Raw genomic sequence first — 26,968 nt, forward strand, 5'->3', positions numbered from 1 at the left:
TAAAAATAATAAAAACTAGGAGATGAGGTTTATTTCTTATTTCGAGATGTTTTTTTATTAATGTATCATAATTACATTTATTTAGCTTTTTTGCTCTTGATCTTCCTCATATAAAACTCGAGTTCCTTTCCCTCGAGAATATAACCATCAGCTCTACCGCACTGACCAGGCCTGCTTGCTATACAAGCTAAAAAAATAAAATATAATTATTTAAATTACTTTCTTCTCGAATTAAAAATATGTATATAATAAATAGCATTTTATAATGCAAATTATTCTCATCTATTAAAAAATATGTTAACAAATTCACTCCGTAAAAAATGAGAAATTTTTTTTTACCAAGAACTCGTCCCGTTGCAAATTGTTCCTCCAAGGCTAGCTCAACCTTGGCAAATCTCTGTCTAGACTTGTATTTGGATTCCGCTTTTTTAGAACGTTTTTTATTCAGCACTTCTTCTTCAGCTTCTGTCTAATATATAAAATTTATATTTTTTTTATATATAAATTATTATATTAAAATTATATAATAAAATCAAGTTATATATGAATACTCACCAATTTAGCACCTCTTTTGCGACCTAATGGCAGCACATAATGGCCCTCATACCACTGCCTGAATGGTGTAGCATCAATGGTAACAATGGCATTTTTTACCAAAGTTTTAGTACGTACCAATTCATTGTTTGACGCGTTGTAAACGACATCAATAATACGAGTTTTCCTAGTGCTGCATTCAGAGCCCCAAGAAAAATTTCCTGTATCCAGTCTAAGTGCTCTGTACTTCTTGTTACCTCCACGCGTACGGACCTAATATATATATAAATAAAATAAATAAAATTATAAATAAATTCAAAATACATTTAAAATAATATACTTATAAAATATAGATCAGATCGCTGTGAGATTATGAACAATCATGGCACTCAGAGTAGGTAAGGATATCATCACTTTATAATTTTATAATAAAACAAAAAATGTGTCAGTACTAAATTATTTTAATTTTATAGTACCGACATCTTAATTTCCATTAATTTTTGTCATTTAATTATAATAAGTATATGTAATAAACTATAGCTCACAGTGTGAATTCTTTGTGGTCCAAGCTTGGTGTTTGCAGCTGGACGTCCTAACTCGAACTTCCTCTTCTTGCGGATAGGTTTTCTCTTTCCACCAGTGGCTCTCCGTTTATGCCAATGATCTCGGGAGATACCTGTAGGTGTAACATTAACTCGTTAGAAAACTCGTTAGAAAACTCGTTAGAAAAATTAACCTAAGTATTAAAGATACCATGACGGCTTTGCAGAAATATTTTTTTGTACGAGTAGCTTTCGGGTAATCTGCACTAACTACGTTCGTCTACAGATGAATTTTCGTTAATAAATAAAAGAAACTCAATAAATCAAACAAACACGTCGCGAAAGGATCACGCGTTCAACATGGCCATTCGGCGTCGACAATTATCCCGACAATTTTCGCGAACCGAGAGCGACAGGTCGGAGAAAATATTCTCCATTAACAAAAGCGCGATGTTTGATTAACGCGTCGATCGCATCTTGTCGCGATATGACGGCAAGAAACCGCGGATTCGCAACGATAAAAATTAATTTTAATAAAACTGTGCCACTCACCCATCTTGCCGCGACTCAGAAAGAACTTGGCCCAGAACTACGAAATATTAGAAACGCCACCGCTGCAGGAGAAGCTGATCGCCGAGCGCTTCGCGATCCTGCAACGTGGTTAGTTGCAGAATGCGATCTAGAGGAACGACTCAATCACGTTAAAGAATCACTGAGCGCTCGATGATCAGTTTTTTCCGCTGGACGAGACCATTCGATTGGCCAACTGATGAATAAATCAAGACGCCACAATCGGCTAGGAACTGTAACTTTAATTTATTAAAAACTCCCGAACGTTTTTTACGTTTATTTCTAATAAAAAAAATTAGCATAAATATGAAATATTTTTATAAGCAGAATTAATTTTATTATTTCATTCGCGGTATAATAATTATGCTCCCAGCTTATCGGAAATGTTCAAACTTAAGCGCGTGTAAAATTTTATAAATGGCGACGGGCACAACTTCGGATAATCAGCATCAAAAGTGCCGATGTTCAATGTCGCAACTGTATATAGGTAGGCCGTGGGCTGATCGCGCTGAGATGCTGTGCCGATAACGGAATTGCACTACAGAGAGAAGGGAGAGAAAAGGGGAGAGAAAAGGAGAGACGGAGATAGAAGAGAGAAAGAAAAAGGAAAAAGAAAACAGAAGCGCCGCTACTGCATTTCTGTCCGTGCGACGTTTACGCGGGTTTCGGCGTCCGCGCATTCTGTGCCATTGGACGGTCCGGCGTTCTTTTTTCCTTTCTTTTTTTCGTTGCGCTGCAACCGCGCGCCGCGCGACACCCGGATTCACCCTCGGGATCGAACACGCTCGATCGCCGCCGCCGTTGTCGTTGAACCGGCTGCGAAAGGAGCCCGCAATCATGGCTAGTGTCTCCTATCAAATAGCGAATCTGCTAGAGAAGGTAATGGAAAACGCCGATAACGCAATAGCGACGGTAATTGGGGAAACGTGACTTGCCCCGACAGAATCTCGTTGCACTGTGGTATTCCTTTTTTTTTCCCCTTTTTTTCATCACATAACCTTGTACTTGTCCGAGAATTTCTTGACAAGGGATGATTCGGGCTGCCGTCTTGATCGTGAAAATTGTTAACTGTAGAAAAACTGTTATTATATTGCGATAAGGAATTCATGTAACTTCGTTCTTTTATCCCGAAAAATATGAGCTGATTTTTTCTAACTTTCAGAGGAATGTATTTTACATTGCATATAAGAAGCAAGAGCTCTGTATAATGTTCAGTATGTAATGTCTTGTGTCTAATTAATGTGATGGTGCTCATATATTTTTTTTTTTTTTTTTGCAGATGACGTCCAGTGACAAGGACTTCAGATTCATGGCAACCAATGATTTAATGAGCGAATTGCAAAAGGACAGCATAAAATTGGATGATGATTCTGAGCGCAAAGTTGTAAAAATGCTTCTTAAGTTATTAGAGGATAAGAATGGAGAAGTGCAGAATCTTGCAGTCAAGTGGTAGGCAACAGCATCATGAATTCGGAATTTTTTTTTTTTTTTTATTAATATAAATAAAATAATAAAATTTAAACAAAAAAAATTGCTTATGTTTATCTTTGTTTAAGAAATGCTTTATTTAATTATATTATAATTTTAGCTTGGGCCCATTAGTCAATAAAGTAAAAGACTACCAAGTTGAAACAATTGTGGATGCTCTGTGTACCAATATGGTATCAGACAAAGAGCAATTGCGCGACATCTCTAGCATTGGCTTAAAGACTGTTATTTCCGAGCTTCCCGTCGGTTGTAATGCATTAGTTGCGAATGTCTGTAGGCGCGTTACAAATAAATTAAGCAGTGCTATTGAAAAGGTAAATGATCTCGGTTTAATTTTAATGCAGGATTTAATATTTTTAACTTGTATTATTTGCATTTTCAGCAGGAAGATGTATCCGTACAATTAGAAGCTCTCGATATTGTAGCCGATTTATTATCTCGATTTGGTGCTTTGTTAATTACATTTCATCCTACAATTCTGGCTGCATTATTGCCGCAGCTTTCTTCACCGCGACAAGCGGTCCGTAAACGTACTATAGTAGCGCTGAGTCATTTATTAACATCCAGCAACAATTATTTATACAATAAATTGTTGGATCATCTTCTTGAGGGTCTTCAAACTCAAACGACAAAGAACGTCATACGTACCTACATCCAGTGCATTGCCTCTATCTGGTTGGTAAACGATTTACGTTGCGTGTGAATAAACGAAATTAATTATTAAAAATATAATAATATGACTTATCTAAATTTATTACAGTCGGCAAGCGGGACACAGATTCGGTGAACAAATAGAACGCGTTATGCCGCTGATTGTTCAATACAGTAACGAAGACGACGATGAATTAAGAGAATACTGTTTACAGGCGTTTGAATCTTTCGTTTATAGATGCCCAAAAGAAATTACGCCACATATAAACAAGGTACTTCAATTTTTTAATTTATTTTACACATTTTTATACTGTTCACACATTATTCAATAAAATCTTTGATTTTTCAGATTATAGAAATCTGCTTAATATATATTACATACGATCCAAACTATAATTACGACGATGATGTCAACGATTTCTCTGACGGAGAAGGTACTCCAATGGAAGTTGAAGAAGATGGAGAGGAAGATGCGGAAGATGAATATTCCGACGACGATGATATGAGTTGGAAAGTTCGTAGAGCAGCTGCAAAATGTCTAGAAGCAGTTGTATCTAGTAGAAGGGAATTATTATCAGATCTTTATAAAGGAGTTTCTCCCGCATTAATTGCCAGATTTAAAGGCAAGTATTTCGCGCATTTTGAAATTCACAGAAACATAAAAGATATATTTAATTAATTAAGAAATCTTGTTTAAAATAATTAACAAAATTTATTGTAATGTTATTACAGAGAGAGAAGAAAATGTCAAGTCAGATATATTTCATGCATATATCGCTTTGTTGAGACAAACGAGGCCCGCTACTGGCGTAGCACTCGATCCTGACACGATGGAAGACGACGATGGACCTATTTCTTTGTTACAACAACAAGTACCATTAATAGTGAAAGCGATTCACCGTCAAATGAAAGAAAAGAGCATTAAAACAAGACAAGATTGCTTCTCTTTACTAAAGGAATTGGTGCTCGTTCTACCAGGAGCTTTAACTAATCATATTCCAGCACTGATCCCGGGAATACAATATTCTTTGGGAGATAAAAATTCTTCTTCGAATATGAAAATCGACACATTAGCCTTCGTACACACGCTATTGGTGACGCATCAACCCGAAGCGTTCCATGTTCATATGCCTGTTTTGGCACCTCCAATTATACTAGCTGTAGGAGATTCATTCTATAAAATCGCCGCCGAAGCGTTACTTGTATTACAACAGCTTGTACAAGTTATTAGACCTCACGGTAAGTCTCATAATTTAATCGTTAAAATTCGATTTTTTGCAGTCGGTGATATAAAAAAAATTAATACTTTTAGATAAACCATTCTATCGTGGTTTTACTTCATTGTCCAATGAAATATATCATTGCACGCTAATGAGGCTCAAAACGGCCGATATCGATCAAGAAGTAAAAGAAAGAGCTATCGCCTGCATGGGACAGATTCTTGCACATTTCGGAGATACTTTATCAGACAAGTTACACGTATGCCTACCTATTTTCCTAGATAGATTGCGCAATGAGATAACAAGGCTTACTACTGTTAAGGCTCTAACTTGCATAGCCTCATCTCCTCTGAGAGTCGATCTGAAACCGATCATGGTAAGTTTACGAAATAAAAACGCGCAATTTTAAAATTCGTATTTTACGCGTTACTATCGTATTTTACAGGAAGAAGCAATACCTATTCTTGGATCTTTCTTAAGAAAAAATCAACGAGCTTTAAAACTTTCTTCTCTCCCTCTTCTGGATACATTAGTATGCAATTATAGTTCAGCTCTGCATCCAGATTTACTTGATAAGGTAAATAATGCGTATTACTTTAATATTTTATATTAATATTAAAAAGCCACTGACGATAATAATTTCTAATTTTTTAATTTTTTTTTGCAGGTTACTACAGAGTTACCTGCGTTATTAAACGAGTCAGATCTACATATTGCACAATTAACTTTGAATCTTCTTACTACCATAGCAAAGTTACATCCAACTGCCCTAACCAGGGTTTCGGAACATATCTTACCAGAAATACTCATTTTGGTAAAATCGCCACTTCTTCAAGGTAAATAATAATATATATACGTGTATAATAATATATTAATAAATATATATAATAAATAAAATAAATAAAAATGAACAAAAAATTTTAACATTAACCTAATTAAAACTTTCGATATATTAATATAAATTGAACTAAATTTTTTGTTAAACAGGTGTCGCATTAAATTCAATGCTTGAGTTTTTCCAAGCTTTAGTTCAAGCAAATCTGCCAGATTTGGGATACAGAGATCTTCTCGCAATGCTAATAGTTCCAGTTACCTCATCTATGCTTCATAAACAAGCTTATCACTCATTAGCTAAATGTGCAGCTGCACTGACAATCACATGGCATGATGAAGCGCAATGCATTGTGCAACAATTGCTAAAAGACGTTCAGAACCCATCAGATATTCAAAACGTTGCGCAACACATATTTGCTTTGCTGGTAATTGGGGAAATAGGAAGACACGTGTAAGAGATTGTGAATTATTTTTTACAAATCGTTTTATTAAAAAAAAAAAAAAATTTTTATTTTTATAATAATATTTTTACAGAGATTTAAGTGGAATTAATTCATTGAAACACACGATTTTGAATTCATTCTCGTCGCACTCGGAAGAAGTTAAGTCAGCAGCCAGTTACACATTGGGAAATATTGCAATTGGGAATCTTCCCGAGTACCTACCTTTCATACTTAAGGAGATTGAGGCGCAGCCTAAACGTCAATACCTGCTTTTGCATTCGTTGAAGGAGGTAATAATTTCTACTCGAACTTAAATTTATCGGAATATAAATTTATTTCTATGTCTTCTTGTTTTTATAGATAATTACAAGTCAATCAGCCAGTCCATCTGGCGTATCACACTTGCAAAATTTCGTGCCTTCGATCTGGATGCTTTTGTACAGGCATTGCGAATGTACGGAAGAAGGTACTCGTAACGTCGTAGCTGAATGTCTCGGTAAACTAACATTGATCGATCCCGCTACGCTATTACCAAGACTGCAAGAATCACTTAAATCACCATCAGCCCTTATGAGAACAACGACGGTCACCGCAGTTAAATTTACTATTTCTGATCAGGTACTTTTTTACTTTCGGCGCAATCAAATAATTATACGTCATATATTATACGAATTAACATATTCAGATATATCGAAACCGATATTTTACTTGATAAAATGTATTTTATCTTTAATATTTAATGCTCTCTAATTAATATATTTAATTTAATATTAATAAATATTTATAGCCACAGCCAATCGATGCCATGTTGAAGCAATGTATGGGTAATTTCTTAGTCGCTTTAGAAGATCCTGATCTTAACGTGCGTAGGGTAGCATTAGTCGCATTTAATTCTGCTGCCCACAATAAACCTATGTTGATACGAGATCTCTTAGACGCAGTGCTGCCGCATCTTTATGCAGAAACTAAAATAAAGGTCAATAATATTTTAATTTAAATCGGTTGAAATTATTTATTTTAGTGAATTTGTAGTAATGTAATAAATCTTTGATTACAGAAAGAATTAATTAGAGAAGTCGAGATGGGTCCTTTTAAACATACGGTTGATGACGGATTAGATCTTCGTAAGGCAGCATTTGAATGCATGTATACTTTGCTAGATTCATGTCTTGATAGGTTAGATGTCTTTGAGTTTCTAAACCACGTAGAGAATGGTCTTAGGGATCACTACGATATCAAGATGCTGACTTATCTTATGACTGCGCGACTTGCACAGTTGTGTCCGACTGCAGTCTTGCAAAGTGAGTAAACAGCTATCTTTTTTTTTTACTGAATTTTTTAATATTTTAAAATATTTATTATTTTTAAAATCTTATTCTTTATTTTTTTATATTTTTTTTGCACAGGGTTGGAACGGTTAGTTGAGCCATTGAAAAGTACTTGCACGATGAAAGTAAAAGCAAACTCAGTGAAACAGGAATATGAGAAACAAGATGAATTGAAACGTTCTGCATTGAGAGCTGTTGCAGCGTTATTAACTATTCCCGATGCGGGTACATCGATTATTTAAAAATTAAAGATGTTTAAACAAGATTATATTATATATAAAAATTGTCTTAATTTACAATATATGTACTCTGCTTATTCACAGATAAAAATCCATCACTGAGCGAATTTGTTGGACAAATTAAGGTCACGCCAGAATTATTGCCGCTCTTCGAGGTAATACAAAAGGACTGTAGTGGCAATAACGTGAACGAAGCAAACGCAATGGATCAGAGCTAAGAATAATTGACTTAATTTTTTTTTTGTATTTCGTATATAAATGAACGTGGGTTTAAGCGCATTCGTGATCATACTCTATCCATAGTTTATTTCTATACATTATTTTTTCATTATTATATCTTCGATTTGAAGGTAGTTTCTAATGAATGTGAGTTAATGTAGCACATCATGTATAAATTTTAAAATAAATTTACCGGCAATAATCACTTTATTATTACTAGAAGAAACCATGTGCGCGATGTTTTTTTAAAAGATTTCAAATTGTGCGCGTTATTAAATTCAGGGACATTAGTTAATTATAATAATTTTTGTATGATAATTACAATTGAGTGATTTACGGCCTACGGCAATTACTTTTGTGGCATGAGGTGAACTAAACGAGAAAACTAATCTGCATCGCGAAAAAGTGACAGTAATCATTTTAATTCGATCCAACAGTTTTTTTTTAAATAAAAAAAAACATAAATCACAACGGCCCGATAATCGTTTAACGTGACCGAGGAGTAAGCCCAATTTAAACCACGCTAATTACTTTAAAAGAGACAGAATCTCATCCACATTACATAAACCGTTAAAGTTCAAATAAAAATTAAAGGTTATAAAACAGAGATTTAATTAAAAATTTATTCATGCAAATACAAGAAAAGATCAATTTAATATTTACTTTATTACATAGCGAGTAAGAAAAATTTATTAATTTAGGTTTATTCAATATCGCAAACATCGCTTACGTTTTATATATAGCCAACGATGACATTTGATGTATATCTATATATATATATATATTTTATATGGAGTACATGTATCGGCATTTATGAATGTATATACACATATATATGCACATACGTATTAATATTTACACAAACTATATAAATAACGCGCTCATTAAAATGTCCTACATTAATATTAATACGCATCCGAATTTACGTGTATAAAAATTGAGCAAATTATATTATACGGAGTAGCGATTATGTACCAGTTAATTGTTGGAAAATACCAAATTAAAAAATAACATCATTGGAAATATCAAACGCAAATTAAACTATAATTTAATATCCGCATTTATTAAAGAAAAAAAAGGACGGAATATAACAATTTTTGGATCTTGTATTATTAGCAATGACTGAAATCTAAATATAAAGAGTATGAAAAATCAGAAACGACATACCGTTTAACTGTTCACAATTTAACATTCAATGATTAAATAAAATTATTCCACATATAAATACAAAATATTATCCACTTGGTGACGCAATCAAATCTGCTCAGCGCTATCTATTACTTTTTTTTTTATTATTATTATTAAATGTTCAGCGATACTCAGAATAAACAATTAACCAACTAATAGTTGACTTAAAATCAGAACTTGGGCCCCAATACTACATTTCTTTCAAAACCAATTTCTGAATAACTGTACAAATGTATTTTTATATTATATGAAATTTTTTGACTAGAAATTCTTTATTTCGTTTGGCAGTTTATGTAAGAATAAAATATTACAAAATTGAGAATTATATATAATAAATTAAAAATATTTAATGGGATCAAGAATGCAATACTAGCTGGAGCAGTTATCGTATTTAGGTTCAATAATCCAAAATATTGATTAATTGGATTAATCATCAGATCCGTTGTAATGTACGTTATTATAATGCAGTAACTATAACTATTATATCACAATTATGCGTTGAACGCAGGAGTACGAAGTAATGAACGAGAAATAATGAAGATCTCCTAAAACTTGCTCTTTTACAAAGATATATTGCCGGGTATACTGTACTGTCCTTTTCTAGAATGCGTATCGACAGCTCTCACAGCAAAATAATAATTATTTCCCTCTGAAAACTATAACAAGAATATTACTTTTATAGTATTACAAATTTCATGTAGTTTACTAAAGACTTGTTCTATGCGTTTAACGAGTTATAATATTTTACCTGAGTTAAGGTACACGCCATAGGGAGCGGAAGTGCGCGCACATCACCCACTTTCTTCCAGAGTGAAGTATTAGGACTCATACCTGCGACTTCCTGATACGCGTACAGCTGATAACTGGCAATATCTGCGTACTTTTCCGTTAAATTCATGTTCCAAGATAATACTATACCTAAGTGACGTTAACAATCATATAAAAAATTTTGTCACTTGAAAATTACATTTTAATTATTTGTACAAAATAGATATCCATGTAGATTACCATTTGACACTTTTGAAATTTTTAACGATGGTGCAGGCGGTGGAAGTTTCCAACCCGGTGTTGGTGCATAATTTGGTATGTCTGGCAGCGGTGCTGGATGCTAGAATAAAACAATACTAAAATTGTAATTTATCACCTTCAATAAGTAAAATTTTTTAATGCAAAAATATTACTTATAATATTCACCTTATTAATTTTTATACTTGATAAAACTGGCGTGGCCAGTACGCGCATAGGACCATTTGATATCGTTGATACTCCTGTTACTAAACGATGAATACGTATAATAATGTAAAATATTACAATTACTTTTTCTAACAATTTAAATTTACCACTAAATTTTTTTAATTTGTATCACTTTACAAGTATATAACATACAAACGATACAGTGCATTAATACAATACACTTTGACATAATTACCTGGCTTATAAGTAACAGTTGGAAACTGTTGCCTATTAGTTGCATTCACTGGTCGTATCTAAAAATAAGTGAATTTCTTATTAATACATCAACGTCATAATAACTTTCTCGTTTTTAAGAAATTAATTTTCCGACGAAAATACGCAAAATTATTATTACCAACCTGTACTTGTTGATTAGAATTTGATGCTATTAATACTGGTCTTGGCGAACCGTTACCACTTTGCATCACATACGCCAGTCTGGGTGGATTTATATTATTCTAAAAAAATCAAATAATCAATATACAGAATAATTTTTTAGTATATTCCCAAAATTAAGTTTATGCATAAATTTATTTATTTTAAAATATCATTATAAGAGAAAAATGCTTACAACAAGAGTTGACGTTGATTGCTGATTAGTCGTTATCATTTTGATATTAGTTGGTTGCGTTGTAATCGCTACATTTGCCGGTATTGCTTGTATTATTCTTTGATAAGTTTGTGCAGGTTTCGATGATGTAGTCAGTTGTTCAATTAAAGGTGTAGTTGCAGTCGTAACTTTCGTAGTTACTGTTACAATACAAAATTTAATATATTAGTATAAAGTATATAATAATTATAAATGTTTTATTATCACGTTGTGATAAAGATATACTTAGAAATATATACAGGATGTCCGTTTTCGTTTCCAATTCTAATTTCTTACCCAGTTTTACGATTTGAATTTTATTTCGGACACCCTGTGTAAAATAAAAAATAGATAAACGTACATTTATTTTTTTCTTCTTCATCCGTAAGATCAATAAGATCGTTACTTCTTGGTTTTGGAGCTATCAGTGTTGGATGGTTTATTTGATTTTGTATTTTTCCATTTATAACAATAGCCTTATGTGGTTGTGACTGAATCATCGATGTCTGAATCGGTGACGGTTGCGGCTGCAAAATTAATATTAATGCAATATTATAATTTTTTTTTTTTTAATTTATATTAGTTGTAAATACTATTAAAATAAATCTTACCGTAGATAATACCGGCTGAATTGTAGTAGGTTGATTAGACAACGTTAAAGTGTGTGGGGTTTCCAAAGATTTAGCAACAACTAAAGCCGTCGGTGTCACAGTGGACATAACAGGCGTCGCCGGTACAGTTTGACTCTGGGTAATTTTAGGAGCCGCAGGCACTATAGATCGGGGCGATCTTGTTTTAATTCCATTGCGCTTCGGGTTTGTTGGAGGGTTATTAGTTTCAATAGGTGTAGGACTATTGCTGTTCGTGGTATTTGCTGCAAGCTTGAGATTCGCAGCTTGTCGCGAGTTATGCCTTCCATGTTCCTAACAAGTAGATATAATCGACCATTAGCGCAATTCCAAATACCATAGAAATATATTTGCAATAAATAAATACCGTTATATAGTTGACTTGTAAAGCTACAGATCTATTAATTTTTATCGGTGGGATAATTTTGTCAGGATTCGTACGGCGATCTTTCTCATTATGGCTTAAAACAATTTCGAACTCCTTAATTTGTTTTATTAATTGCCCCATCTTTCCACGCAATAATTCTTGATTTCTTTCCGATATACGAGCTTGCTCTCGGAGCTGTCCAATTTCACTGCGCATTGCGATCGTTTCAACAATCTTTTGAATCAGGAGTTCTTCCAGTTCCTTAACATATATAGCAGTCATATAACAAACTTAAAAAAAAAACTATTCTAATAAAAAAGTTATTTTAAAATATATGTATTTTTACCCCTTGTGTAAGTTTTGGTATTTTTTCTTTAAAATCTCTCCGAAAAAAATTCTCAATGAAAGACAACTGCGTGACATCCTTGTTTTCCTTCGAGTTGGGATTCATTTTCATTTTTTTAATATTGCCATTAAAAGTCTCGCTTTCCAAGCAATTACGTTTCAATGAAGTTCTTGATGTAAAATGGCCCCGATTCTGTTTGCAATTCGTTACAAATTCAGGGAATTCTTCTGCATTAGAATCGCTAGAATCACTGTTTTTAAGATACTCTTTCCTGATTATCTCTTCCGTACTTTTAGCAGTCGTCCGCTTTTGTTCCATATTTTCATTTTCTGTAATAATAAAAATGCAACATTAACTTAATATATTTATTAAAAGTAACAAGATAAATGACAAATATAAATTAAGTACATTTAAAAAATATACAACACAAAGTACACAGATTGTATTAAGAAATAATAAGTTTTAAGACATAATTTTTTATAATTTTAATAATACTAACAAAATTATAATTTTGAAACAATCATCTGTAATATTTTTAATTATATAATTATTACACAATTTTTATTATCATACAAATACGTATAAATATGAGGATGCTTTTTGCAATTATATATTGCTTTTTAAAATTTATGCGCGAAACATAAGTTCCTCGTAATCATTTATATAAGTCCCTGTTAGAAGTTAGAAAATATTTTATTTTGCTGCATAAAATTATTATTATGACATTTAAAATCAATTTCTATCATATTTTAACACTTTCTTTTTTTTTCTGTGCTCTTTTATTAAAAATTGATGGCATGCCATATTTTGTTTTTGTCCTTAAATATTTCCTACCTTGTTTATCTTCTTCAGAATCATCTTGTTCTGAATTAACTTTCTTTATTCGTTTTCTTCTTGGAACGACTGTATGAGCGTTTTTTATTTCATTCTCTATGTCCTTAGATAATGATAAAGCATTATGTAATATCGAATTGCTATTTATAGTTTGGATTACAGATTTATAAGCACCATGATCTTCGTTCGATATGTTTGCAATGTCCTTAACATTAGAATTATTTTGACTTCCTATTAATGAAGTATTCGTCACTTTTTCTGTGATCTTTGAATTACTTTTTACATTTTTGCTTTCTTCTACAATCACAAGTTCCGAATCCTTGTTTTTATTTTCATGTTCAACAGTATCTTTATGAGATAATAACTGAGAAATAACTAAATTCACACAATCTAAACCATTGCCAAGTTCAACTGTCTGCTTTGAAGAATAAGTGTCATTTTTATTACGTTTCTCTACCGTATCATCCCTTACGTTATCACCATTGCTGTTAAAATCACTTTCAGTCGTAGACAGTTTTTCATGTATCTTAACATTAACCGAATCTACAGAAGAATCGTTATTGCTTACATCATCTAATTCACTTAGTTCATAGTTATCTTTCGAATTTAATTTTTTAATATCAATATTTTTTCTATTTTCTTTATTATAACGTCTTAGCTCTGGACTTTGAATATTATTTGTGTGCGTATAACTTTTGGACAAATTGTCATTTTCTAATATGATACATTCCTTTGATGCTCCTTCACTTAAACATGTGCTGTCAGCATCGATAATATTTACATCTTCGCTAGATTCCAATTCACACTTTTTCTCAGATCGATTAAGTTTATTAGCATTGATATTTTCTAAATTAATTTTATTATCTTGCATTAATTTTATTATCTTGCATAGTTTGTTTTCGGACGTACGTTCATCTAAAGATAGTGCTGTATTTTCTCGGGCCTTAACTGCTGTAACAAATTTTGACGGAACAATTCATCTCTCTTTCGTTTCCAATGTCTTGAAGATTAAGAGCAATACAAAAAATAATGATGACACAAGCTCAGTTCAGAAACTCGTTCAAAAATATTCTTGATGTGAAAAAACCTTATTACTTGTTACAGAAATAATTAACAATTTTATCATTTATAAAAAATCTTACCTGTACTGTGTTTCTTCTCAGATTCCTCACTATCAAGTTCTAAAACCTTCTTCTGCATGTCAGAGCAAGCGGTTTTCTCTGCGGTTGTATCTTGCATTAATTTTATTATCTTGCATAGTTTGTTTTTGGACGTACGTTCATCTAAAGATAGTGCTGTATTTTCTCGGGCCTTAACTGCTGTAACAAATTTTGACGGAACAATTCATCTCTCTTTCGTTTCCAATGTCTTGAAGATTAAGAGCAATACAAAAAATAATGATGACACAAGCTCAGTTCAGAAACTCGTTCAAAAATATTCTTGATGTGAAAAAACCTTATTACTTGTTACAGAAATAATTAACAATTTTATCATTTATAAAAAATCTTACCTGTACTGTGTTTCTTCTCAGATTCCTCACTATCAAGTTCTAAAACCTTCTTCTGCATGTCAGAGCAAGCGGTTTTCTCTGTGGTTGTATCTATAATTGATTTTTCTGCAAATCAAATACTAATATTTTAAAAAGTGCAAGAAAATAGGCAGACGAGTTAAATTTCTTCTTTTTATATTTATGTCTCATATTTTTAGCTTTAACATTTTTTTTTATCGGTAAATTATTTTATAGACAATTTCAAATAAAAAAAAATAATAGTAACTACATACTAGCAGCTGTCTGCGAATTTAATTTCGCAACGTTTTTCCCATTTTTCATAACATCCTCTTGTTCAAAATCCTCATCAGAAGATAGTCTTAAACGCAAACTATCATCGGACAACGTCTCTTCATCATCGTCTTCTTCACTGTGTAACAATTCTTCCTCTTTTTCTTTTGACATTTCTTCAACATCCGTACTATTGACACGTGGGACTACTGAACAACTAGCTTCTGAATTATTCACCGTTTCAATTTCTGCTTTCTCCATTATAGAATTGAATACAGTACAATGTCACTGTTCATTTATCTTGATTTAAATATCTTATCTTGATTTGTCTTGAATTAATTTTTTTTTCAATCTATAATTAAATATAAAAAAAAAAAACTACATGAGAGAATATATAAATTATTTCGAACATTACGTTATACGTAGCATGCATTAATGTGTCTCATCAAAGATGCTTCTGCGTGCGTTAACTTAAAGGTAACTAAGTAAATTAACAAACAAAGAAATTAGTATTTCATAAGCGTATTCATAGACTTTTATTATAAGACTTATCACATGATTTTTACAATCGTGCAATATTGTGCGTTTTCACTTTTAGTCTGTTTAAAATTTGTAATCACAAACGTGTGAACTTTTAGATATTTTTAACTTGATAACTGCTTGCATGAAATATTTCTAATTTTTTTTTAGGGCTGCTGAAAGTATTTTAAAATTGTTTAAAATACGTGTGTATAAAATGTATTGCATTTTCGTATCTCCGACAGCATTAATATCGCGTAAATGCGTACACGCATATATCTAACAATAATCATATGTCGGTTCCATTCGTGAATTATTGTCAATGAAAAAAGGACAACCGATTCGCGTTCATGGTCAATATTAAAAATCAGCAGCTGACGCGTTTTCTGTACTGGAGGTGAAACATAACCTCTCCACGTTAGATTTTCGTATCGAAAACATTAATAATAAATATAACAAGTAAAAAATCAAAAAATGCACGAAAGGGAAAGAGACTTCAAATTATAAATTATAAAAGAAAAAAAAAAAAAAAAATACTGCCATCTCTAGAAGGAAATGATTGAAAAATTGAAAGCACATCTTTCGCTCAAAATTAAACAAATAAAATAAAATCAAAGAAGCTTAATTATATAAATTAACTCGTATTTCGACTCCTTTTCCTCTCGTTTCAACTCTTTTTCTACGCATGGCATATTATACTGTTAACTTTCTTTCTCTTTCGACCCTTTACGGGCATTGATTTTTAGGATCGGACGGAATTTATTTTAATGTGTCAACGTAGCCGTCATTTTTTTAATTCAACGATCAGGGCTTAAATGTTAATCGCCGAATAAAAAGAAAAGCGTCTAGCATTTTGACACGTACTGTAGCACGCGCGCGAGCCTTGCTCTGGATCGATGTCAGTCATGCGCGAGATCACGATTCGGTTAAATGCAATTGACGCGTAAATCCGACGTGTATGTACCGACGAAACGGCTGGTTCCTCGCGCTCGTACCGAATGTGCGTCTGAATCGTCGGCGGAATATATTTGCGGTGATCAAACGACGTTGTCAGGCCCTATCGAAATGGGCCGAGGGCCCTGAGCGCGGGATAGAAGATGGCGGGTCGTGTATTTCCTTCTCACGGACGTAAGAAAGTTCCATTAAGAGCTCTAAAATGTACTTTCAGCTTCAATGTAGCCCTCGTCTAAAACCCCCTGACCCAATTTACTCTGGCAGATTCTCATATATTTTTTTTTTTTTTCCTTCAATAATGATAAGCTGCGTTGTCGTATAACCTAGAATGGACGCAAAGAGCACTCGATTGCACGGCGTCACTCAGATGCATCATCTTCGTAAGTTTATATATACGCGATCGGTATACACTCGACGTTATATACCACCTTGCATCTCTCGATGCCCCTCAAGTGGAGCAGAATTATTTTATATCGACTAGGCGAAGGTTACGAGAACGCACGGGCAAGGATCGCGTTTCATGACGCGCGTTCAGCACGCCGCAGAGCGACACGTCGGCACTTTTAGATCGAGAACAGAACAGTCGTTTGTTAATCACCGCTCTTCGCTATCTGGCTGGCATCAAACGCGAATTAAAGAAACCGCGCGCACTGTCCTCCCAGCGTCATCGACAAACGTGTTTGTGCATTGAGCAAGTGGAGTGCACTGCACTTAGGCCCCAACCCGAGCTCGCTACCCCGAAGTTGACCGAATGTGCACGAGGCAACGAGAAAATCCAAGCAGAAACCGGGCTCATGACGTCCCGATTCGCTGCGCAATAAGGAAATTTTATTTTTAACCGACATGTAGACCGCTGACCTGCAATTATTTTACGACGAAAGTTTCATAATTTTGCTCATTCATTAGAGAAATTTATAAATCAATTTTTTTTTTTTCACTGATGTTAGATCGATAAACGTGGCTCTGAACTACGGCAAGTCCGATTTATAATAGACTTCCCAATGACGTTTCTATGCCCATGTGAGATTTTTTTCAACAATATTCGCAGGAAATTCTCGCCATGAATTCGTTTTATTGAACGGTTGATGAATAAAGTTCTTCCCTTTTACTCGACGTACCAATGGCAGAGTTCATGGTGGGAGAAACGACGCAACGCAAGTCGTGTTGTACGTAACGTACGACGATCGATTTTCCTCACTCGCTTAGATCTCAAGTCCAATACTCGACAATGTAGATTATTTGTACTTTTAATCTTAAAAAAAATTAAATCTCCCTTGTTCTTTAAAGATCGAAATCCAAAATTCACCAATGTACATGCAAATGTTATACCAATAGTACAAACTTAATCAGTTAATGTAACCTCAATTCATTATTGAGTGAATGAAGTCATTAAAAAATTACTTAGACCAAATTATTAGAAAAGCTCTTTTCTCGAATAATTCCGTATAATATCATTATGCACTGATGTTAGAGCACAATAAAAATATATTACATCGACAACAATGATAATGTGGCTTTGCCATAAATTGTTAAAACTTAAAAAAATGTTAAACATATTAATAAATATAACTTCATGATTAAAAAAAAATACGCAGTATTTTACAGATGAAAGATCAACTGAACAAGCAGCGCCATCTGCCGTTGCTTTGATCTTGATAACAAAATCATCTACGTATTGCTACGTATCATGTAAAATGTGATGACTTATGCAATAATTTTTCAATTTTTTATGTAACTGCAAAATTTTTTATATATAAATTTTTACAGCAACATAGTTGGCAAAGTGCAACACTGACCCAGTTGAAATACCTTGGTGTACTGAACCAATTGTGTCTGACAAACCAATTTGTTATATATTAATATATATAAAAATATTAAAGTTAAATAAAGTTAATACTGTAAAATATTACATGTTTGTAACTTTAAAAATAATTTAATACAAAAAAAAAGGTAAAATAATATCAATTAAAAAAGTTTAACAATAAAAGAAAGATAATTGAATAAAAAAATTAATTAATTAAGTAAACTAAAAAAATTATAAAATTAATATTAAACGTGTCGTATCGATTTCCGTGATATTTGACTTTGAGAACTAAAACACTGACAAATGACATGGTATAATTCGTAAACGAAAATTCGATAAAGATAATTGAAATATATAATATATAATTTATCTTTTTTTAATACCTCAAGTTTTTTAAATTGCATCTTATTAATTAAATTTTGTGAATATATTAATTAATATATTACGAGTTTACGTTATGTTGTACAATGTCGTAATAAATAATTTACATTTATTTTGTAATAAAAAAAATTTTTCAACCTCAAAATTAATAACATTATCAACAAAATATCTTTCGTGATGAAACGACAACAAAATGGCGTACATAAGGCTACATAAAATGGTGCTTTTGGTATAAAGTGTTTCTATAGCAACAACACTTTTATACAGAATTGGGCTATCAGGCCCAAAATTATTTGGTAATTTGCCTCATTTCGATCCATGGTTAATTATTATATTTTCAAAAATATAGATAAAAATGCAAGTAAAAAATTAATTTTTTTTTCTAATTTTTATTTTAAGCTTTAGAATGTATACTATTTTTCAACTAGCTTAAAAATTCAATGGAATTAATACGATACAAGTTCGAAAGTTGAATGGAGGGGGCTCTCGACAAAATGTTAGGTCATGCAACATTTTGAGTGTCACAAACGATTGCCTTTGAGCAATTCTAGCAAACTCAGCTCTACATCAAGACATTATCAAGGTAATAATCAATGCACTTACGTTATATCATCGCACGTGTGAGAAGACGCGAAGAAACAATGTACTAGCTTTTTACCACGTGGAAACAGGTTATATTTTACAGCAAATATGCCTGAAACTGACTACACTTCTGATGGTTCTGATACTTGACCGTCGAGTAACTGCAACATCGCAAACTAAACAAGCCAGGCTCCGACAACGTTGCCGATTTTCCTACTACCGTTACTCCACCTAACGTTGTGCTACATTGATGGGGGAAACACAACAAAATGACAATTAATTAATAGCAATTGACGTGTCCGGGTGAGGTAAATTCGTTGCAAAATCAATCTTAGGACATCGAGGGTATCGTGATGCGAATAATCGTATCCAAAAATTTATCGACCTACGCGTCGTCATATGTTCGCACACAATCTTATCTACGCATGTGCGGCGTCATCTGTACTCTCCAACAATTTTAGCCTAACTGTAGGGACCGTGTTTTTCTTCCTTTTTTTTCCATCGTAGGAAAGCTTTTACGCGATCGTCCCTTTTTTTTGTTGCTGCGATGACGTATGCCCAAGATAAGAGAGACCTTTATCGCGAATTCGGTAAGTAATACAAAGGTATCGGGTATCGTATTACGACGTTATATTACCACCGAGTGTATTGTACGAACATACAGTGTCGTACAAAGAACACAGAATTACGTATTGTCAGCTAAAGTTAATGCGAATACAGTCACGCTGCTGCTGTCATATGATTTTGAAACAAGAACACATCGATCGGCATTATGTTACAGTCATTTTTTTATCGCGTAAGTGAAACCATCTTTTTTACTATTTTTGTTTGCTCGCAGCACAGCTGTCACTTTGTACATACAAGTTTTACGATTGTATAACCATCCTATCCCTATGTCTTTATGTGAATTGTTTAACAAAACGAATTAAAAGAAAGAAAATTAATTGATTAATATTATAATTAAAATACATTTATATCTGATATGTAAACTGCAACCACATTGTATTGCATTTTGCATTCTTGATTAAATAATCAAAGTAAGCAATATGTCATACTAATTATATATTGCAATTGCAAATAGCAATACATATTCTACATGATACTTTCTTTTAATTAATTCAATAAACAAATTAATTAAATCTCTCACAAAGGTGAAAGGTGAATCGTAACGAATCAATAGCTGCAGATTTTTTTTTCTAAATAACTCTACGTCTTATTATTTTAATTATAAAACTGCACGATTGTATAATCATGTCATTTGTCTATAAAACAGTGCACGTACGTTTGTTCGTGAGGTATACAAAGCTCACGTATGTCAAGCACAAATGAGATTTATACTTCTTTCGATCGATAAATCTCATCGTGTTAATTAAATAAGACATACTCCCGTGATAAAAGCTAGATGAGTCTTCGGAAACTTTTTGCACGGACTATATACTAATATTTTTAAGTAATATTGATCTGCTCATGCGCCCTATTAATTTATATGCAGCTAATAAAGCGGGCGTTCGAAATTCCAGGATCGTTCATTTGCCGGAAATATCTCACATATATATATATCTTTCAGATTAAAATTTGAGCAAGAATTTATTTACCTCCATCTGCACGCGTAGCTCGCTTTTAACGCAGACATCTAGGCATCTTTTAAACGAGCCGATTTCAGCCTCACCCAACAACAAGAGAGCCATCAGGATCCATAGAGCGAGTGTTCCAAAATCGGATGAAAGGAAACTGGATTAGGTCTCGTGCACATAATCACTGAAATCAGCGCTCACCCGAGAACGGCAGATTGGCTGGCGACGTGACAGAACCGGCCAATGAGAGGGGTCCGGCACGAGTGAACGTACCGCGTAGCAAGGGCCGAGAAAACAAGTCGGACGATCCCGCTGGGCGAAAGGGCCGCAATAGCCGCGCTACGGCAACGGGGGGGTAACGAGGAGTGGTGAAGGACCCGTAGGCGCCGATAGAAAGGGCGAATTTTTAGCAGCGATGCGCGCGTACCCCGGTCGGCAAGGTGGCCGGATCGCGAGGCATGCCACGCGGTAACTTTCACCCGTTGACCCGTCGACGTGCACCGAGACCGAACGCGTAGCAGCAGAGAGGAAACCGTCCTCCGCGTCGTGCCGCGGTCCCTTCCGCTTTTCCGGGAGCAAGAACGAGCGTCGCGCGAACGAGCGCCCGCGGTTAAGCGAGCGGGGCCGCAAGACTCATTTTCGCGCGGGGTCCACGGGGCCTGCGGGGGCCGTCTCGCACGACTTGCGTCCGCATGCGTAATAATTGTCTCCTTTTCCCGACGGGGGCCGATCGAAATACATTGTCCGACCGGAGAGCACTCTCGGGGTACACCGCGAAGGAAGGGAAGTTGCTGTAATGGCCGCCGTGTCATGAAATGAAGGTGCCCAGCCAGTTTTGTGGTGCCACAATGGAGGATAGCTGCAGCCCCGCGTCCCAGAATCACAACGGCCAGCTGGCCGGCGGCGCGAACGTATCCCTCGCCAACAACAAGCACCAGGGCGGCAGCGACAATGGCAGCAACGGCGACGCCAAGGACCAGCGACCGCAGTACTCGATGCCTGGCATCCTGCATTTCATCCAGCACGAGTGGGCCCGCTTCGAGCTGGAGAGATCCCAGTGGGAACTGGACAGGGCAGAGTTTCAGGTAAGAGGTCCCGCATGTCGACGCGGTGTTCGCGACCCGCGCGCGTCAACCCCGTCCACAGGACGACCGCCCGTTTTATTGTCACTTCAGCTGTCATGTGACGAAAGCAAGCACATAAGGAAGCACGAAGCAAACGCTTTGCTTCGAGCTAATACGCAGGAGATGCTTTAACAGTGCAGTAGAACGTGTTAACATTTGACACATTTCAGTTGAAGTCTGTATAGCTACTCGTGTCAATGTTATTTTAACTTGTCATACTTCCAAAGGCCCAGTAAGCACTTTTTTTTTCTTGGTACTTGAGCCATCCAAACTTTATATTGTTTATAGGTAAAACATGTAAAATAATTGCCAAAGTAAAGATTGCTTTAATAATAAATCAAATTTATGTTTTTTTTGGTATTTTATTGCACAGGCTAGGATAGCTTTTCTTCAAGGTGAAAGAAAGGGACAGGAAAATTTGAAGAACGACCTTGTAAGGAGAATAAAAATGTTAGAGTATGCACTTAAACAAGAAAGGTAATTAAATTTTAATTAATGTGATATTATTTTTGATACTTTAATAGCTAATATATTTTGTACATTAATTTTACATGAATGATACTCTTTGTTTTCAAAAACATTTTTATTATTTCGATAAATACATTCGATTTTTATTAAAAAAAATTTTTTTATAGTATATTATACAAAGGATTACTAAACATCTAAGAAATTAATGTTTAGTGTCCTGAAAGTTTTTTATGAAATTGTATCATTTCTATATAACAATGTTAACAATTCATATATTAAAATATTTACTTTTGCTAACAATTATATTTATAATTTAAATATAATTTGTAACATTTATACATTTATATATACATAAATATTATTTGTATGTAATTTGTTCATATGGGTAAGAGAAATTATTTAATTATTAATAATTACACTTTTTTATTTTAAAAAAAAAACCATATTTTAATGTATTATAAGCTGTGGTTGAGTTTATAATGCCCAATTAGATGAACTTGATTGAAATTTATTAGGGTTTCTTAAAAACAAAAGAGAGATACAGACATTAATATTATGTTGTTCATTATCATTAGAATATACTGTTTGTGGCTTTTTTTAAGAACATATATTACAATGCTATTTCTTGTAATTTCTGTAGAGCAAGGTATCATAAGTTAAAATATGGTACGGACTTAGTAATACAAGGGGATGTCAAACCTCCTCTTTATGAAGAAGGTACCACGTGCAATATCTCTGAAAGTGGTAGTGGCAGTGGTGGTGGAGGAGGTGGAGGAGGAGATGGAGAAGCTTCATTTACATCTGTCAGTAATGTTAGTTGGAGACAAGGTCGTCAACTTCTGAGGCAGTATGTAAAATTTTTAACTACTAATGTTAATTTGTGCATTTGTAATTTTTCAGTTTAGGATTTTTTAACGAAAAAAAATTATTCGCGTTTTAAATCGTACAAAGATATTACAGTAGTATATTTTTTTTAGGTATTTGCAAGAAATTGGATATACCGATACAATAATAGACGTACGATCAAACAGAGTGCGATCTCTGCTTGGGTTAAACAATAATACAGACACAGAAGAAATGAATACTCCAGCTTTAAATGGAAATGAAGGAGTAGCACAGGATAAACAAGAATATAACGAGAGTCTTGTACGCCGAGGGAAGCAGCAGCAAGCTCCGAAAAAGGTAGAGGTATTTGTATTTTTTTAAATAAAAAATTTGATTTGTAACAAAATTATAATAAATAAAAACGGAAAAAAAAATTAAAAGTACCTTTATCCAATTTCTGGACAAAAGCTTGATGATATTTTACTTTTAGCAGCAGCCATCTTCTATGGCAGAAGCAATGATATTAGACACAGAAGCGGCTGTTATAGCAAATTTTGAATTTTTGCGCAACACGGACATGGACATGGAAGAGGAAGAAGGAGATATAGAAGATGAAATTTACGATGCAAATACAGATACCAAACCAAATAAAGTAATTATTACTTTATAGTTTCACTGTGTAATAACTTCTATCCATAATACTTTATTTTATGATACATTAATTTTTTACACGTGTGTATTGATATAATTTTTATTTTTTCTTGCAGGCATCTATTCCTCTTCTTGCAGAAGATGTTGATACAGATGCAGAGGCAGAAGAAGTGTTAAACGAATTAAATCTTCTCACAGAAATCGAAGAATCACCGCCTGGCTCAATTCATCTGGAAATGAATTCTTCAGAATGGAGTAAGTATTTGTATTAATTTATTCGTATTTCAGATTTTATTTGTATATCAAAATATCAATCGTATTATTTTGCAATTTATTAATCTAATCTCTTTCTCAAAGATGCAGCATTACATAGAGGATTGCAACCAGATCCAAGACGCCAGAATAAGGAAGGTGATTCTACACTGGAATTAGGAGAATTAGAACAATTATGTGTTAACAATGATGCAGAAATAACGTATGATGTAAGTACAGAAATCTTTCTATATTACACAAATTATTTCAGTGTGACTCACTAATATTCGTAATTAATCGTCTCATTTGATAGATGGTTTCTACTACAAAGGAGACATTCAGGAAAACGTGGAACGCGAAATATACGTTACGATCGCATTTTGATGCTGTCAGAGCACTTGTCTTCCATCCCACAGATCCAGTTCTTATCACCGCAAGCGATGATCATACGCTGAAATTGTGGAATCTTCATAAGACTGTACCAGCGAAAAAGTTCGTAAAATTTTATTTTGTATTGAGAATAATTGCAATATAATAAAAATCTATGCTATTTATTAATATATATATATTTTTTTTTTTAATTTTACAGGTCAGCCTCGTTAGATGTAGAACCACTTTATACATTCAGATCACATACTGGACCTGTATTGTGTCTGGCCATGTGCAGTACGGGCAATCGATGTTATAGCGGTGGTTTAGATGGCAATATCCATTGCTGGACGCTTCCATCAGCTAATATCGATCCGTACGACTCGTATGAACCAAGTGTCCTTAGTCATACGTTAACAGGACACACGAATGCCGTTTGGGGTTTGAGCATGAATGTACGTACCATGCTGTCGTTCAGCGCAGATGGAACTGTAAAATTATGGGCGCCACAGGCCCCACAACCTCTTCTCAATACGTATGTTTCGGAACAAGGTATGCTGCAAACTCTAACTTTAACATTTTTGAAACAATACGCTATTAGATTATGATTAGCAAGTAGCAATTATATGTTAAAATAATACGAGAGTAAAATTTGCACAGCTTTTGTCTAGCAAATATTGATCAAATGTAAGTTTTCTCTCTGTGTCATACATTTTTAAGTGATTGTGTCGTAACAATTTCTTTTTGTTTTTTCTTTTATAGACGGCATACCAACTTCGGTTGATTTTATTAGGGACGAGCCACATAAGTTGGTCGTAGCTTATGAAGGAGCTTGCGTAGTGTTTGATACTGAAACTGGCGCAATTGTGGCGCGACTCGAAGCGAACGAGACAAAAGGCGTGAATCGCGTAGTAGCGCATCCAACGTTACCGCTCGTCGTGGCCGCACACGAAGATCGGCATATTCGATTTTACGATCACCGATCTGCTACTCTTGCTCACGCAATGGTAGCACACTTGGACGCGGTTACTAGTCTCGCTGTAGATCCTCATGGTTTATATTTGCTTTCAGGAAGTAAGTACAGAAAAGAGAATTAAAACTTTACAACGTAAAATGAACATCAATAAAAAAAATATATATTTATACAGGTAACATTTTTTATGTAATTTGCTATAATCTAATTTAATAATTATCATCGCGTAGGTCACGATTGCAGTATAAGATTGTGGAACATGGACAACAAGACTTGTGTTCAAGAGATAACAGCGCATCGGAAAAAATTCGACGAAAGTATTCTCGACGTAGCGTTCCACCCATCACGACCGTTTATAGCGAGCGCCGGAGCCGACGCTCTCGCCAAAGTGTTTGTGTGAAATGTGTAAAATTCAAGAAACACTTGTTACATCAAAATAATTTCTACTACCACGTCAAATCGAGCAGTTTTTGTACTCATATTCATTTTTTAGATAGCCTTATATAACTATGTGTCCACCCATCCACCACACATACAAAACACGTACACACGAAACACACTTCCGACATATGTTCCGTTGTAACTCCATTCGTTCTACTATTACTGAAGGTCCCGATTTATAAAAAAAAAAAAAATCAAATCGCTCGTGTAGTTATTCATAAAGGGAAATGAAAAATTATCAATAACTCTTGTCTGTGACACAGTTTATGGGGGAAAAAAAAAGAAATAATTTTAAATATATAAATGCTGCTTGTTGATGTTTGATCATCATTAAGTAGCCGATACTATTTGGAATAGCGGGAAGGGGTTATCATGTAGAATATTAGCCGATATAGTCCTGATAATTAGAGGAAACCAGCCCCTTGCCCACAGAATCCAGGAAGTACACTGCCGCGGTAGCGTAATATTTATCCTTATGTTAACTATTTATTACCAATATCGCCGTTATTGTTGCACAGCTACTGGGGATTAATACAATCGTAATAATCGACTATACAGTTGCCCTAATGAATAAATAAAAAAAAAAAGTATATGCATTAGTCTCCCATTACACCATAATTTTTTCCTGCTGCCTTATATATTCATCGAGGCTAGCACATAGTTATGATAAAGATAATAATAATAATAATCGTAAGCTAAATATAATAGACATAATATTAATAACAATAAATTATAATTGTGTGTTTCTCTCTCTGTAATATATTGTATTTAAAAATAGATAACTGTGTAACGTATTATAATGAACATTTTTTTATTAAAATCTCATTCCATTTTTTTCTTATTTTACATGCCCTGCAAAATCGAGATCATCTGGAGCACACCCCTTCATCCCTCGACTCGGCGCTCTTTTTTCCGCCTACAAAGGAGGTCGTGGCGAGAATCGATCGATCGCATCTTTCTGCAAGAAAAACTTTCGCGCGGTCATATGATCGCCTCATTTTTTTATGCAATCGCACG

General features: G+C 34.0%; 4 protein-coding genes across 15 annotated transcripts; 2 read left to right on the forward strand and 2 right to left on the reverse strand.

Moving 5' to 3' along the window:
- Positions 1-28: 28 nt before the first annotated feature.
- Positions 29-12,847, reverse strand: Rps8 (small ribosomal subunit protein eS8). The gene is made up of 6 exons (XM_070670170.1): positions 12,844-12,847; positions 1,629-1,646; positions 1,080-1,210; positions 556-807; positions 340-469; positions 29-187 (listed from the first exon to the last, which is right to left on the reverse strand). Exons 2-6 carry the CDS (start codon positions 1,630-1,632, stop codon positions 78-80), a joined length of 627 nt encoding a protein of 208 aa, XP_070526271.1. The 5' UTR covers positions 1,633-1,646; positions 12,844-12,847; the 3' UTR covers positions 29-77.
- Positions 2,199-8,270, forward strand: Cand1 (Cullin-associated and neddylation-dissociated 1). The gene is made up of 17 exons (XM_070670175.1): positions 2,199-2,525; positions 2,926-3,095; positions 3,235-3,448; positions 3,517-3,809; positions 3,895-4,057; positions 4,135-4,408; positions 4,518-5,024; positions 5,098-5,381; positions 5,451-5,582; positions 5,673-5,841; positions 5,993-6,290; positions 6,374-6,572; positions 6,643-6,900; positions 7,070-7,258; positions 7,340-7,583; positions 7,689-7,835; positions 7,934-8,270. Exons 1-17 carry the CDS (start codon positions 2,484-2,486, stop codon positions 8,065-8,067), a joined length of 3,717 nt encoding a protein of 1,238 aa, XP_070526276.1. The 5' UTR covers positions 2,199-2,483; the 3' UTR covers positions 8,068-8,270.
- On the reverse strand, positions 8,704-21,004 carry Wde (Fibronectin-III type domain-containing protein windei). 11 transcript variants are annotated; one of them, XM_070670155.1, is made up of 17 exons: positions 20,870-20,957; positions 19,296-19,516; positions 15,037-15,386; positions 14,765-14,869; positions 14,397-14,573; positions 13,255-14,205; positions 12,421-12,749; positions 12,075-12,335; positions 11,690-12,001; positions 11,440-11,605; positions 11,061-11,239; positions 10,849-10,947; positions 10,686-10,743; positions 10,451-10,530; positions 10,265-10,364; positions 10,005-10,174; positions 8,704-9,912 (listed from the first exon to the last, which is right to left on the reverse strand). In XM_070670155.1, the coding sequence occupies exons 3-17, from the start codon at positions 15,293-15,295 to the stop codon at positions 9,817-9,819; spliced, it is 3,342 nt and encodes a 1,113-aa protein (XP_070526256.1). In that variant the 5' UTR covers positions 15,296-15,386; positions 19,296-19,516; positions 20,870-20,957; the 3' UTR covers positions 8,704-9,816. The 11 variants fall into 11 exon arrangements, 10 of the variants coding, with proteins under 10 accessions (XP_070526256.1, XP_070526257.1, XP_070526254.1 ...); XR_011546993.1 differs by lacking the exons at positions 19,296-19,516; positions 20,870-20,957 and adding an exon at positions 16,831-17,471 and having other exon boundaries at positions 10,265-10,380; XM_070670156.1 differs by lacking the exon at positions 19,296-19,516 and having other exon boundaries at positions 20,870-21,004.
- Positions 21,005-21,514: 510 nt separating this feature from the next.
- On the forward strand, positions 21,515-26,776 carry Cka (Connector of kinase to AP-1). Of its 2 annotated transcripts, none has more exons than XM_070670163.1 (11): positions 21,515-21,933; positions 22,346-22,449; positions 23,081-23,287; positions 23,418-23,622; positions 23,756-23,917; positions 24,033-24,171; positions 24,274-24,398; positions 24,482-24,660; positions 24,758-25,089; positions 25,300-25,611; positions 25,741-26,776. In XM_070670163.1, exons 1-11 carry the CDS (start codon positions 21,664-21,666, stop codon positions 25,908-25,910), a joined length of 2,205 nt encoding a protein of 734 aa, XP_070526264.1. In that variant the 5' UTR covers positions 21,515-21,663; the 3' UTR covers positions 25,911-26,776. The 2 variants fall into 2 exon arrangements, with proteins under 2 accessions (XP_070526264.1, XP_070526266.1); XM_070670165.1 differs by having other exon boundaries at positions 23,759-23,917.
- The last annotated feature ends 192 nt before the right edge of the window (positions 26,777-26,968 follow it).

The sequence above is a fragment of the Cardiocondyla obscurior genome, linkage group LG20 (genome assembly GCF_019399895.1).
Source record: "Cardiocondyla obscurior isolate alpha-2009 linkage group LG20, Cobs3.1, whole genome shotgun sequence".
Classification (NCBI taxonomy): domain Eukaryota; kingdom Metazoa; phylum Arthropoda; class Insecta; order Hymenoptera; family Formicidae; genus Cardiocondyla; species Cardiocondyla obscurior.

Excerpts from the sequence above, each read along its gene's own strand:
- Rps8 (XM_070670170.1), bottom strand. Across the intron at positions 808-1,079 it reads GACCACAAAGAATTCACACT|GTCCGTACGCGTGGAGGTAA; the intron begins GTGAGCTATAGT and ends TATATATATTAG. Across the intron at positions 470-555 it reads GCAAAAGAGGTGCTAAATTG|ACAGAAGCTGAAGAAGAAGT; the intron begins GTGAGTATTCAT and ends TTTATATATTAG.
- Cand1 (XM_070670175.1), top strand. The coding sequence starts at position 2,484 with ATGGCTAGTGTCTCCTATCAAATAGCGAATCTGCTAGAGAAG. Across the intron at positions 3,810-3,894 it reads CAGTGCATTGCCTCTATCTG|TCGGCAAGCGGGACACAGAT; the intron begins GTTGGTAAACGA and ends AATTTATTACAG. Across the intron at positions 5,382-5,450 it reads TCGATCTGAAACCGATCATG|GAAGAAGCAATACCTATTCT; the intron begins GTAAGTTTACGA and ends CGTATTTTACAG.
- Wde (XM_070670156.1), bottom strand. The coding sequence starts at position 15,295 with ATGGAGAAAGCAGAAATTGAAACGGTGAATAATTCAGAAGCTAGTTGT. Across the intron at positions 10,365-10,450 it reads CAAGTATAAAAATTAATAAG|CATCCAGCACCGCTGCCAGA; the intron begins GTGAATATTATA and ends GTTTTATTCTAG. Across the intron at positions 10,175-10,264 it reads AATTTCAAAAGTGTCAAATG|GTATAGTATTATCTTGGAAC; the intron begins GTAATCTACATG and ends AACGTCACTTAG.
- Cka (XM_070670163.1), top strand. The coding sequence starts at position 21,664 with ATGAAGGTGCCCAGCCAGTTTTGTGGTGCCACAATGGAGGATAGCTGC. Across the intron at positions 22,450-23,080 it reads TATGCACTTAAACAAGAAAG|AGCAAGGTATCATAAGTTAA; the intron begins GTAATTAAATTT and ends TAATTTCTGTAG. Across the intron at positions 24,661-24,757 it reads AAGACTGTACCAGCGAAAAA|GTCAGCCTCGTTAGATGTAG; the intron begins GTTCGTAAAATT and ends TTAATTTTACAG.